The 13991-nt window shown below is 41.1% G+C and overlaps 1 protein-coding gene across 1 annotated transcript in view; it reads right to left on the reverse strand.

Moving 5' to 3' along the window:
• Positions 1-12408, reverse strand: part of cemip2 (cell migration inducing hyaluronidase 2) — a 34700-nt gene extending 22292 nt beyond the window's left edge. The window contains exons 1-8 of the mRNA XM_005922638.2: positions 12147-12408; positions 9317-9671; positions 9085-9225; positions 8351-8918; positions 5309-5478; positions 4362-4553; positions 3100-3269; positions 1444-1656 (exon numbers count right to left, since the gene is read on the reverse strand). Of these exons, the coding sequence (XP_005922700.1) occupies positions 1444-1656; positions 3100-3269; positions 4362-4553; positions 5309-5478; positions 8351-8918; positions 9085-9225; positions 9317-9653 (1791 nt within the window). The 5' untranslated portion in view covers positions 9654-9671; positions 12147-12408. The remainder of the gene's footprint in view (positions 1-1443; positions 1657-3099; positions 3270-4361; positions 4554-5308; positions 5479-8350; positions 8919-9084; positions 9226-9316; positions 9672-12146) is intronic.
• Between the last annotated feature and the right edge of the window lie 1583 nt (positions 12409-13991).

Consider the following 13991-nt stretch of genomic DNA (forward strand, 5'->3'; position numbering starts at 1 on the left):
AAAAAAAAAAAAAAAAAAAAAGCAACACAACATGCCACAATCTAAAGAAACACCTAGGAAACAAAGTCACTGACATCTGTCAGTCTGGAAAGGGTTACAATGCAATATCTAAGGCTTTGGGACTCCAGTGAAACATGATGGGAACTATTATACACAAATGGAAAAAACTTTGTGAACAGTGATGAAGCATCGACAACTCATCCAGAAGATCACGAAAGAACCCAGAACAACATTAAGCTTCTACATGTCTCGCTTAAAGTCAGAGTTTATGATTCATCAATGAGAAAGAGACTGGGCAACGATGGCAGCCATGGGAGAGTTCAAGACAAAAACTGACCAAAAAGAACATGAAGGCTCGTCTCACATTTACCAAAAAACATTTGATTATCCCAAAGATTTTTGGGAAAATATTCTGTGGACTGACGAGACAAAAGCTGAACTTTTTCAAGGTCTGAGTCCCGTTACATCTGGCATAAAACTAAAACAGCATTTCACATAACACCTCATACTAACAGTAAAATATGGTGGTGGTAGTGTGCTGGTCTGGGAATGTTTTGCTGCCTCAGGGCCTGGAAGACTTGCTGTGGTAAATCTAACCATGAATTCTGCTGTCTACCAAAACATCTGTTTTCATCAAAGAATCTGTTCGTGACCTCAAGCTGGAGCACACTTGGGTTCTGCAGCAGGACAATGATCCAAAACACACCAGCAACTCCACCTCTGAATGGCTTAAGAAAAAAAAGGAGACTCTGGAGTGACCTGAATCAGACTAAGATGCTGTAGTACAAGTGTAGAAAGCAAGTTAATGTTCAAAAACCCTTAAACGTGGCTGAATTACAACAATTCTGAAAAGATAAGCGGGCCAAACACCCCCCACAGTGCTCTAAAAGACTCAATACCAGTTATTGGAAACGCTTGATTGCAGTTGTTGCTTCTAAGGGTGGCCCAGCCAGTTATTAGGCTTAGGTTCAATCGCTTTTTCACACGGAGGCATGTAGGTTTGGAATTTTTTTCCCCTTAATAAAACATCTTAATTTAGATACTACAATTTGTGTTTAATTTCGTATTCTAATATTTAAATGTGTTTGATGATCTGGAACATTTAATTGTGTCAAACATACAAAAACAGGAAATTAGGAAAAGGCCAAACACACCACTGTATATTAAAAACTTCTACATCTTTCTAAAGAGACTAAGATATTCTATAAGTGTGAAAGAGATGGAACAGGAAAGGTTGAGAGTGAATATAAAGGAGATAGGGAAAAAGAAAGGATGCAAGCCTTTACAGTAATCAGGCGTTGGAGGATACAGTTGATGAGCTTTGTGACAAACCACCAGTTTCCCACAATATGCTGCTCATTATTAACACTATGACTCATGTATGGTTTTCTACATTCTCACATACAGTGACATATTCAACACATTTTAAAAGGCTTTACTAACCAGCAGGCCGTTGGTGGCGTGGATGGTGAGACAGCGGGAGAAGGAGTGGTGTATGGAGAGTCCGTCCACAAAGGTGGCCTCTGCATAGCCTCCCTTCTGGTCGACATCCCCACACATGTGGAAGTGGAGGGGGTAGCGGCTTGTTCTAGCCTGCTGACCCATGTTCTTTAACTCCACGTAGGACAGATGCACTGATGAGAAGTTACTGAGAATCTGTAGGTGTTGAGGAGAGAGTACAATGAGCTCCCACCCACGACAAAAGCAAATGACGCCGGACTTGTGGTCCGCGTAACAAATGCTGGCTGACTAAAGTAATAAATTAAACCATTACAACTGTCTGCGTTCGTCAGTGACCGCACTGGGATATAAACTTTAGCCCATCTGGCACCGCGCTCTGTGAGTCGAGCTGTTTCAAAACCCCTGATGCTGGTGAATAAGCCGTGAATTACAGAAGCATAAATTAAAAGTTACGCACGCACAGAGATGCGCACAGCACATAGTCACACATGAATGCATACAAATAAAACGATACAAACAAATGTTCAGTGCTGTCTAGGAGGTCTTTTTTGTGGGTATGGCAAAATCAGCAGGATCTGGTTTCTGTTAAGAAGGTATTGGCCAACCCTTTCAGCTCACTGAAACTCAAGTACGCACAGTAAACACTGACCCTCACCCTCGCTTACATAAACACACACACACGAACTAATTGTTTCAACAATAGATTCCACTCCACAGAGTCAACCTGACTTAAAATAAGAGAAAGGGCAACTCACTAGACAGATGAATTGAAACATGAAACGCATGGTGCTGAACTGTGCTAAACTCGATTTGGCAGACATGACAGATGGCTTTTTGCCGGCATGGAAGGCCTAGTTACAAAGAAAACGCTGACTTTTCAGCTTCATGTGTCCGTCTGGTGTACTTTGAGGTTACAGTTAGAAAGCTGTTAACATGGAAACAAAGTCTTTTGTTTAGCACATGGGGGGCAAATTACATAGACTCTGAGGAATGTTTACGTCCATTTGCCACCAATTTGAATGAAATCATACAAAATTACAGTGAGCTCACCGACTACACTGGGACCCATGCTAGACAGCAGAGATAAATCTACATGTTTAATCCTCATGTGCCTGCTGCGTTTGCAGTTTGTGCTGAGCCTTCTGAAGAAGAGTCTTTCATATAGATTCAAACAGAAACTGGTAAACAACACCTCTCACATAGGCCAGTACACAAATGTAGAATGTATGCACCGTTCATCTTCACAGTGAGGAAACTGTCAAACAGACTCTGAATAGCAACCTTTAACAGGAAAGTACAGTCATGCCACCTCATGCAGAAAGATCGGCACAAAGTAAATGTGCAATAAATTTACACACAGTCTTGTTTTCATATCTTTGTGGGGACATCTAATTGACATAAAGCTTTTTCTAGCCGCTTACCCTAACCATCAAAAATGAATGCCTAATCCTAACCTTTAGCCTAACCATAATCAAAACCTAATTGTAACCCTGACACTAAAACCACATTTTGAGTCTCAAAAATGCCTTCAAACTCATGTCAACAGGCATTTTGTCCCCACTGTTGGTCCCCACAAATATAGTATCATTCCAATTTTTGGTCCTCATAAAGATATCTAAACATGGTACACATGCATACCTTGATGTGGCCTCCAAAGGTGTCATGGTTGTAGAACTGACACATGTTGTCTCCGTAGCAAGAGTTTTCCATTTCTCCATAAATGAGAATGTTTCTGGATAGGAGACCCACTTCGGCACGCATGTCGATGCCATCTATGATCTCTCCGGTATGGTTATACTGAGGCTTCCCTGAGCAGCACAGACAGATAAAACTAGAGGTCAAAATACTACAACAAGGAGAAATTCTTAAAACTCTTAAAGAAAAATATGTAAAGAAACCATGAAACGGGTGCAAGTTGTTATTTTGTGTGAAAGCAAATTAGAAGTATGGCGACAGAAACATTTAATTAAACATCACAGCAACACGATTTGGTTTCTGAGGCGGGACAAGTCATACTAAAACACTACAATAACGGCTTGCTTGTGTTTAGATGATGCATCACCTAGCACCCTTTCAACTGTAAACCACATTTAGCGCGTATGGCAGCTCCCGCTCAAACATTAACTAACCACACCCCAAAGAGTACCCACCAAACCAACACACATGTAAAAGCAAAAGTAATCAAACACGTATGAAACAATATTCATCAACGCACAAAATACTCTCTGCCACAGATGATATGTGGCAGCTCAGGCCTTCAACTGTTCAGCCTTTCCTGGTAACAGAAACACTAAATTCAGCCCACACCCACACACACACACACACACACACACACACACACACACACACACACACACACACACACACACACACACACACAATAACACACCCTTCTCTCCAGGAAGGGAGTTGACAACAGAGGAATGAGATCAGGAAACATGTCTGATAAAGAGATGGACAAACTGCGAAACTGTCAGTGTAGTTTATTAACGTAACAATAGAAAACAGGAGGAGGTGAAGAAGGGGTGATGCATCCAAATCCATAAACCGCCCCGTGGTTATAATAAGATGGCCCTGCTTTTAAAAGAAATAAGCTGACAGTCTCTCCTTAGCATTTTCCAATAATCTTACGTCACCATAACAGCTGAAAAGGAAATGAGATCCCGCCGGACCGAAGGATTAATGGCCCTACGTCTACCAATCACATTTATTAACTACAAAGGAGCATAAGTGATTTTTTACTAGTCTTCACACAGGTTTTGTAAAAATGAAATGTTTCTCTACATCAGTTCCTATTTGTACTGTTTGTGACAGTAGCTCCCAAACACCAAGAAATAACCCCTCAGGGCAAATACTGACACAGCTGAAGAAACCAATGGCCGTCTCTCTCTCTCTCTCACCTTGTATCTTGACCTGTCGGCTGTTACAGTGAGGGCAGGGCAGCAGGGTAAACTCTTCAGCCTGGTGCATTGAGTAGTCCGTGCTGGCAACTACGATGCGATCCCCTGGTAGCCATGTCTGTTGCACTTCATCCTGCAGGTTTAGCACCACCTGGTCCACAGCATCCACCTGGAAGCCTGCAGTAGGGACACCTGAGGGGTACAGACCAATATTGGATTTTAAATGAAACATAAGGTCGAGCACAGCACGACAGAGGGAGGAAGGCTAACGCTTTGTAGTCTTCTGCAATTAAAGAAAACATTGATTTGACTTCTAGCACAAGACTGTTGACATAAAGGCTTTCCACTAAAAGAAAAAAAAATGTAATCTATAAAGATAACTATTGAAGGGAGTAAAAAAAGTGACGGCTCCCTGTTAAGAGCAAGCCGAGAGTTTGTGGCATTCCCAAAAAGTCTTTTTAAAATAAAAGCCATTTAGAGTGTCACACATTGATTCATTACCATCTTATTTTGAAATAAATAAATAACCAAGGACCAGACTGCAGTGACCTCACAGCTCATTATGGCAACAAGTACAAGTACCCCAGTTAACTAGAGCTCATGTTCTAATTGCTAGTTAGCCAACATTAGCCTGGTCACAGCAGGGTAAATGTGTTCTTTAGCAGGTATTTCTTTGATGTTTCTGCCTTATTTTCCCACTGGGTATGGTTTTCAGAGTATGGCACGTTGCACTTTACTTAAGAATTTAAAAAGGTCATGGTAGAAAGCAAAGGTCAGAGAAAATAATAATAAATTGCCATGCACGCATCTCTATAAAACTGTGTTCTGAAAAAATTCATTTCCACTGAGCACTAATTCTGACTTAAGCTTCTCAAAAGTTCACGAGAAAGCAAGAATTAATTAGGAATAAATAGTTGAGATTCGTTTTGGATTTCGTTATTTCTTACCAGTCTTCCACTCGCTATAGGCAGCGACCGAGAAACCCACTCCATTAACAGTGGTGAAGTTCCGTCTTGCCAGAGCTCTTCCTCCTGTGTCATGGTTTTCGTGTTCCCTAACATCCTCCGAGCATGATGCATTTCCACCGCCTATCACAGAAACCAAAGCCCACGCCTGCCTGGAAAGACCGAAGGAGTTAAAAGGAAGGTCGCAGAGAAAATGGAAAAGAGGAAGTCATGAGTTTCACATTATTTTCGAAGAAATCATAATAAAATAAAAAATAAAAAAAAGAGCTTAAAGCCTAGCTGCAACTAATAATCGACACCCATTACTGGTTCATTATCACATAACTACTTTTAATAATGTTACCTGTGCATATTTGCTTAGTCAGTGATGGTGTTTTAGACCCTGTACTTTAACCACATTCTTACAAACTGACATAAAACCACGTGTATTGAGTGATAAATGTAGCTGTAGCTATTTCCACAGACAATGCAAATTGCAGACACTGTGCTCATTGACAAAAGCAAATGTCTGAGATAAGCATGAAGCAGGAGAGTGGGTCAAAAGCAAGAAAGTGAATATCAGAGAACGTCAAAATACATTTAAGCGAAAAAGTAGAAAACCAGCGGATATCACACAAGTCAGGGGATTATTGAAATAATTAAGGGAAAATTTAGGAAGGGATGGGTGGATGTGTTAAAGCTATATTTGTTTTAACTTTTGTTCCAGGTCCTCCCTATCCAAGATGCCAAGAAAGCTTATTTTAAATGAGATTACAATGATTCAATAAGGAGAGGCTGGAATCATTTGAGCAAAGCAGCTCGAGGGTGTGGATGGCGTATAACACTGGCTGGGCTTTTGAGGGTGTGCGATCTAAAATAAGACAGCACAGTATGAGACATACAGTCTTGGATATTGCGAATATCATGCCCTTAGCTTCTAAAGAATGGCTTCCTGCTTTTCTCTTTTTTCCCCCTCATGAATACCAAAAACATTTCATGGCAGCTGCTCTAGTCTACTTATAAACTTTCAAGATTTTATCAGGCTGACCAATACACCTTTCAAACACAATTTACCATTCATGCAACCCGTGGAACTGTATCTGGGTCGGCAGTTGTCCATCCAGACTCAATCAAAGTGATCTTGTTTCCACCGAGCAGTTGCTTGGCTCATCGCACGCGGTAAACAAACCCAGAGTCAACTCTATACTTAACCTCTTCAGCTCCATTTTATCTGGAAGTAAAGGGAATCTACAGCCAATCCTGCCACTCATGTCATATCTGAAGATGACATGATAAAAGATGATTCAAGTGCGTTAATAATGCCAGTGTTTACCTGGGGGGAAAAAAACCCCAACATATCTTAATATAAACAGCAGTTTGTACTCCAATTCACCAAAGACACTATCTGTTTAAAATAATTCATCTTGCTGGCATAATCACAGTCTTCTACAAAGGTGTCTTTTTGTAGATGTGAGTCACTGTGACATGGAACAGCACACCTCAGTGATACACAAACAGGATCCATCTGGGGCATCCACTCTTGTCTTTCATTAGAGCCACAGCGTGTGACTTTCTGCAAACTGACCTGCTGCTGCCTGTGTGCATGTTTGCTCAGTAAATCAGAGCTGAGTCAGATGGTTAAAGACGCAACAAAGGGAGAAAAAAAAAAAAAAAAAAAAAGGATCCTTTTTTTATTATTTTTTTTATTATTTTCGTCATACCCTTGATTTGGTAATCAACCTTTGACAACATCATTGTTTAACTGGAACTGCTAATGTGTGGGGGCCAGAGGTGAACTCACTATAGACCACTATGAATGCGTGTTTCTCGTGTTTGAGTACTGTCCTGAGACACTGTGGTTAAAAGACAGAGGGGTCACATGCAAGAAGCAGCGGCTAACAGATTTGTGCATCGCTGTAAGGAAGGATGGGCGGACCCACCGAAATAAACCTGTGGAAATTAAATCAAATATAAGCTGGAGGTCACAAGGTATGCACGCTGGTAAAGCACTGACGCAAATGACAAACTGCTGAGAAAATCTGCAACACCACTCCCTCCTCCATCTCCACGAGAAGGCATTCATTATAATGCTTAATCCACAGCCACAGCAACATAAACAAACAAAGCAAAAAACACTTTGTGATTTGTGTGATTTCAGTACATGATAAACTGTAGTCTGAAGCTATAAAAACCCACAGTAAGAGGATTAGAAGAAACAGTCTTAACGCACAAACCTAACTTCCAACAACCACTTCACGCGCTCTATAGTCTGATCCTGCCGCGCCACTCTAGATTTGAGGGAAACCGCTTCAAAAGTCAAGTCCTGAGCCACATGCTCCAGTGTGGTGGCATTACGGTTATATGGGCAGCCACGAACTCAGTCTAATCCTGTCTTTTTGTTAGTTTTATAAGGCATCACCTCATGTGACCACGACTGGACCTGGTCCTTCTGAAGGGCAAAAAAAATAAAAAAATCTCCTTAGTTGCCACATTTTTGTACAAATCCTGGAAAACACTGTGCATGACCCTGTTATCCTGTACATGTTTCCTTTTTCTGGTGAAGCAGTGACACAAAGGAAACAGGAACTATGACTGATTCAAGGGAACATCCTAAATGAACAGAAAGCCAAGTTTTAAAAAAAAAAAAAAAAAAAAGGCATTTTTCCAGGGATGCTGGATGTGAGACAAAAAGCTTGAGGAAAGTATTGACGCGTCAAAGGTGACTGGGTTTAGTTTAACTGGTAAATTACACTCAATGTCATTTACCCTTACCTGAATATTGTATATTGCATAGCTTTCTTGTTAAATTGTATTGTATTTATTTAAATGTTTACTTTTTAATTATTTTATTTGCATTTTTTTAATCACTCTCTTATATTTAAATGTTCATTTGCTATTTCATCTAGGGTTTGAGAGTAACGAAATTTCTATTCTCTGTATGTCCTGTACATGTGGCAGAATTGACAAATAAAGTTGACTTTGACTTTGACTTTGAACTGGTGACCACAAACACAGATGATTCACAACTTTTGCAGCAGCGTTTACCTGTACTGGAGATCCAGAACAAATCTGCTGCCGAGTTTCTCTTTGATGACCTCCCTGGTTTCTGGCCCAAGATTTCTCTCGGCAGAGTCTCCCACGGCGAGAGTGACAATTCGGCCCACCGGAAGGGAGCGAAGCAGCTGGGCAAGCCGCTGGCTGTCGTTGCGGGAATCGTATGTGTCGTAGCGTTCTGAGAACAGCAGAGCAGCCGTGTCCGGGTCCACCACGCGCAGGTGGATGCCTCGGCTGAAGTTTCGCTGGAAGGCATAACCCCCCGTGGCCACCCCAGACGCCGGGATGCTTCTGGTTAACAGAGACCAGGAAACTCTCTCAGTCCCGTGTACCTCCAGAGTTCCACTGGCTTTCACGCCAATGAACTTGCGGCCAAATGCGGGGACCTCGGAGACAGCCTCGCTGTCGGAACGGCCCATGAGGGCAATGATAGCATGGGAACGGTAGCGACATTTGGGCGAACCGATGTGAAGGGCGCCACCTTCTTCTATGAGGATGTGATGTGTTCTCAATGTTATGTTTTTGGAGCCGTCATGGCTGTCTGCAAAAACTACCCGACCTGTGAGAAGTCAAAGAAAACACGTTTAGTTCATTCTTGCTGTATGTTCCATCCAAAAGTTCATAAACTGAGCTTTAATAATAACAACTGGGTTACTGTGACTCAATCTGTGTTACATCTCTAAAAAGCTACTTTACAAAAGTCAGACACCTTGTGATGTGCCTACCTCCTGATTGGATGGTAAGTGAGCGTAAGGTAGCAGAAGCATCCAGTCTAAACAAATCTCCTCTCCTGACAATGACAGCCCGCTGGGGTTGGTGACCTGGATTCCAGTTACTGAGAGATGGGTTGTGATCTGGGCAATTCTCTGTAAATATGAACAGAAAGATGTACACAAAGATGTTTAAAAGTCATACAGAAATGGTTAAGAAGCCTGGAAATTCATAATAAATAATCACCATCTAACTCAGGACCACTACTGAGGCTAAGGACAAGGATAAGAGTGAGGAAGAAAGCCCCCAGCGACACTCCACAGCAGATCAGAGTCTTCTTTCTTAGCTTTTGCTGGAGCCTCTGCGCATCCTCCCTACGCTGGTTCTCTTCTGACAAGGTGACCCTTGTTTGTCGCCCCAGCGGCGGGCCATGAGGTTTTATCGGTGGAGGCGGAGGCGTTTTGGCATGTGGCATCGAGCGGACTGGAGCCACTCGTCCGGGGACATAACCCGGGCACCTCTGGCTGCCCTGAGGTGGAGGCACAAAGACCGGGAACCTGCTGGGGCCATCACTAGTCGGCATGGTATACGTGTCTGCTACCTGAAAGACGATCGATGAGAAAGAGGGCAGAAGAAGAATAAGTGGCAAGGACTGTACGCAAAGCATCAATAATTTTGTTTCAAATGAGCTTTTACTTATGGTTGGTTTACAGAAAATCTTGAAAAAGAAAGATTTTCTGCTGTCAGTCACAACCAACTTTGGAAAAGGTCATATACAAAATCAAGTTTCTTGTTTTAAAGTTTGGTTTGTATTTTAATATACAGACTGTTCAGCTGGAAGTACAAAGGTACCATCAGGCAGGCTTGGTGTTTAAGGATGAAACTAGGAGAAACTTAAAAAGAGGTCAAAGTGAAGGAAGACAATAAAAGCGTGTAAAAACAATAGGAGGTAAGAAATAAAACAGGCTGATTCTAGGGAAACGGGCAATAACCCACAAAGCATCTCACTCCAGGACCCCCAGGTAAAGATCTTCAGAGTGGCACTCAAAGGCACTATTAATCTACTCCTCCAGACAAGTTTGGCTTGAACCAGCGTGATATGGGCTGCTCATGTCCACAGTAACGAAGGAGGTCGTGAATAATGGATCACCGCATTCTTCAGACTATGTTAACACAGCCAACAGATGGCACCAATTACAGTAGGAAGGAGGAGAGCGCTCTAGTCCCAGTCAGTCTGTGCTCGGGAGAAAGTAGCACAAAGCGAACCGAAGACATGGACGCTCAGTCGTCTCTCACTCAAGAGGACGTTAAATCAAAAGTATTTTTCCTGCGTCAAGGAAATTCTGTGAAACTCCAAAGACAAGTTATCAGGAACCTAAAGGAAAACAATCACCAACATTGTAATGAATTTTTAACTCGCTTTATTAATTGGGGTTTATTTACTCAAAAAGAAATGTGTTTAGATCCTCAACTCCTGTTTTGGTGCCTTTACTGTATGAGGACCAATCATGCTTACTCGCTTAGTCATTCCCCCGAAGCGTTACTGTGAGCCAGGAAAAACTCTGACTGGCTTTGAACTAATTTTCCTGGAGACTTGCTTTCATCTTATAGCCTTAAACCAAGCATTTATGCACAAAAGTGCACAACATGAAGCGACGAGGACACTCCCTGTTGTTCTGTAAAAAGACCTGACCCATGTCCCACAACACAGTGGGTCATGGGCGTAACTAAAGTACACACAAACATGCAGAGAGAAATATGTGGGCACACCTGCACGCACAAACACGCAGGGGTAGAGGACATGAGTGTGCAGAAAAAAGGCTTCTATACCACTTTTTGTAAACAGAAGTGCTCACTGTAATAACATCGCTGCTTGCCCTTTCTAGATTTTTTTTTAAACAATAATGTCAACAAGTGCACATTTTCTTAGAGAAATTAGTGATTGTGATGGGTATCTTTCATATTGAGCCAAATCAAATACACCCCAAAAATGATGATTTTAGTGTTTTAAATCTATCAGTGCTTCACACCAGTGCCAAGCCACAAACACACAAAATGACCACTGTCTTGACAGGCCATCTTGTCATCATTTTAGACCAGAGAGCAACAATAAACCTCTTCTACACATAAACAAAGACATGTAGGAACAATCAAGGACTGTTCAGACAAAAGCTCAGTCATTCATCTAAGCTTTAAAATAAACTGGGCAGAACAGCAGGTGGTTCGCCCACTTCAACTTGAAGTATCCCATTACAATACCATTCCCCACCTAAACATAAGATGGGGAATGAGTCTTCAGAAGCAGATCTCTGGCTATGTTTTTACTCCAAATTCCAGACTTATTCTGTTCCTGGAAGTTAATCCGATCACAAGCCTGCAGACCTCATGTCTTCACTACTGACTCGTTCTCATATCAGCCGGAGTCTGCAGCTACCGAATATCAAACAGATGTGCGAGGAAGCATTTGGGCCACACCATCACGCATTCCTCGGCTGTAAAATCACCCTTTACTGTAGGGTTACTAACACTGACGCCATGTGTTCACTTACAACTGTACAGAGGGAGTAACAACAGCGCTCACAACCACGCGTCCACACTTGTTCTGTGTGCGGACCTCGCTGTGTAACACTGAGGTTAATGAGGATGTGTTCAATGAAGGATTTCACTATTTCTGGACTTTAATTTTGGCCACCTTCTTTTAAACGTCCACTTCCAAATGGCGTGTTACCGAGTTTCCACAGCAAAAGAGGAACCCGAGAATAAGAAGCATGAAATAAAGAAGTGAGAAAAGCTGGGAAAGTATTCATTATTTACAACTTTTCTTCTGTTTCGCCGTTATAGTAGCTGGTGAATGGGACACGTAGCAGCACGCTTTGAGAAACTTTTAAACAATAGCTTAAGAGTCAATTATGACTTTTGTCGTTCACCTATAATAAGCCTAGTGCCCCTTTTCTAGAAAGCAAGCGTTGCCTCAGAGGTTCACAAGGTTAAATTCTCCTCTTTCCCCCCTAATGGTTGACGGACGGACACAGGCACAATGTAAAAGCGGCTGGCCAGGCGGACGGTGGGGTCTTACCGTTGGAGGGACTGTCCTATCCTCTCCCGGCTCTGTCCATTCGCTCTCTTCCGAGCCCTGAAAACGTTGCCCTAGCGGTGGTGAGACAATCAGATAAGTTCTCACCCTGACAACTCTGCACCTTGGTGTCCCTTCTTATATACCCTTTGTTCACATGGTGGTTCTTTTTCTGCTGATAGGCTGTCTTTCTCCCCGCGATCAGCCTCCGGTCCCACAGAGAGCGAAGCAGGCGCGGCTTTCAACCGAGGAAGACGCGATGCGTTCAAAGGCTGTCGAAAAGATTGTAACAATAATACCCAAGAGAACGGCCTCCCTGGGCTGAAATAAGAAACCGTGGATAGTGGAAATAACGTTGCAACTCAGCTGTTATTATTTTTTTATGAAGGAAGAACATAGGTTCACTTTCCAAGGCCCGTTAAACAGCAGTCGCTGCATATTATGGCCGCATCGAAATACCAAATTTTCGACTGGATTTTGCAACACGAATTTACACGTGAAAATTATTGTCTCTCCGAGGAGTCACTGAAGGGTACACCAGAAGGTGTATTCAGAGGAGGGGCTTTAAAACCTCGGACACAACGCCACCCTCTGGTGAGGATGGAGATATACTTTTTTTGCCCAATCTCCATGCTTGGCAGACAGGAGGAAAACAAAGAACAAAATGTAGAGGTTTAATATTTCGGCGTTCATAAATTGGAAATTCCGATGTAATAACCAGTTTATAAAAAACATAAAAGTCGGACAAAATATGATGATTCCTATATCTTTGGCCATGATATTTTCACTTCCAGACTTCCCTCAAATTATATCCTTTAACATCTCTTATCTGCAAATCTAACTAACAGCACTATCAAGCTTGTGTGTTTTCTCTTAGTCAAGCTCTCAGTGAAATATTATCTCTCCACTTTGATCTGGGGAACAAACACACCATAGAGAACAAAGCAATCTCCAATAGATTTAAACATTTAAAAAATAAATTTGGAAAAAAAAAATAAACCATGAAATACATACAGTGTGATATACATATACATATATACATATACACACACATATACACACACACACATATATACATATATATACATACGTATATATATATATATATATACATATACATACATACAGCATCATAATATACATAAACATAATACACACACATATACACACATATACTTATATATAACACATATAATACTATACACATATATATACATAGGCTAATTTTAATATTATTATTATAAAATATAATATAATACATATTATACATATACACTAATATATATACATATCACATATATATACATACATATATATATAATATCATAATATACTATAATATATATATATACTTATAACATATATATACATCATATATATATACTATATATATATATATATATACCACTTTATATCATATATAAACATATACATATATATATACATATATATATACATATACATATATATATACATATACATATATATATATATATATATCTGACATATCTGTTTGACCTGCTCCCCTCAGGCAGGAGGCTCCGGTCCATTCGCACCAGAACCTCTCGCCATAAGAACAGTTTCTTCCCCTCTGCTGTTGGACACATGAACAATAACCATATGACTGTTCCCACCACTAACACATGACCCTACGCTGTGTTCACTGCATCATTCCATGTTTGGCACTGATCACCACCTGCACTCATGTATATATCATGTATATATCTATCCACTTAGCACTTTTAATTCTTATTCTTATTTTTATATTTTTATGACAGTATGTTTGCACTGAAGCACCGCAGCAATTTCCTAATGTTGTAAACCTGCTCAACATCTGGCAATAAACCC

This window comes from Haplochromis burtoni, unplaced genomic scaffold (assembly GCF_018398535.1).
Source record: "Haplochromis burtoni strain Fernald_Lab_line unplaced genomic scaffold, NCSU_Asbu1 Contig_62, whole genome shotgun sequence".
Classification (NCBI taxonomy): domain Eukaryota; kingdom Metazoa; phylum Chordata; class Actinopteri; order Cichliformes; family Cichlidae; genus Haplochromis; species Haplochromis burtoni.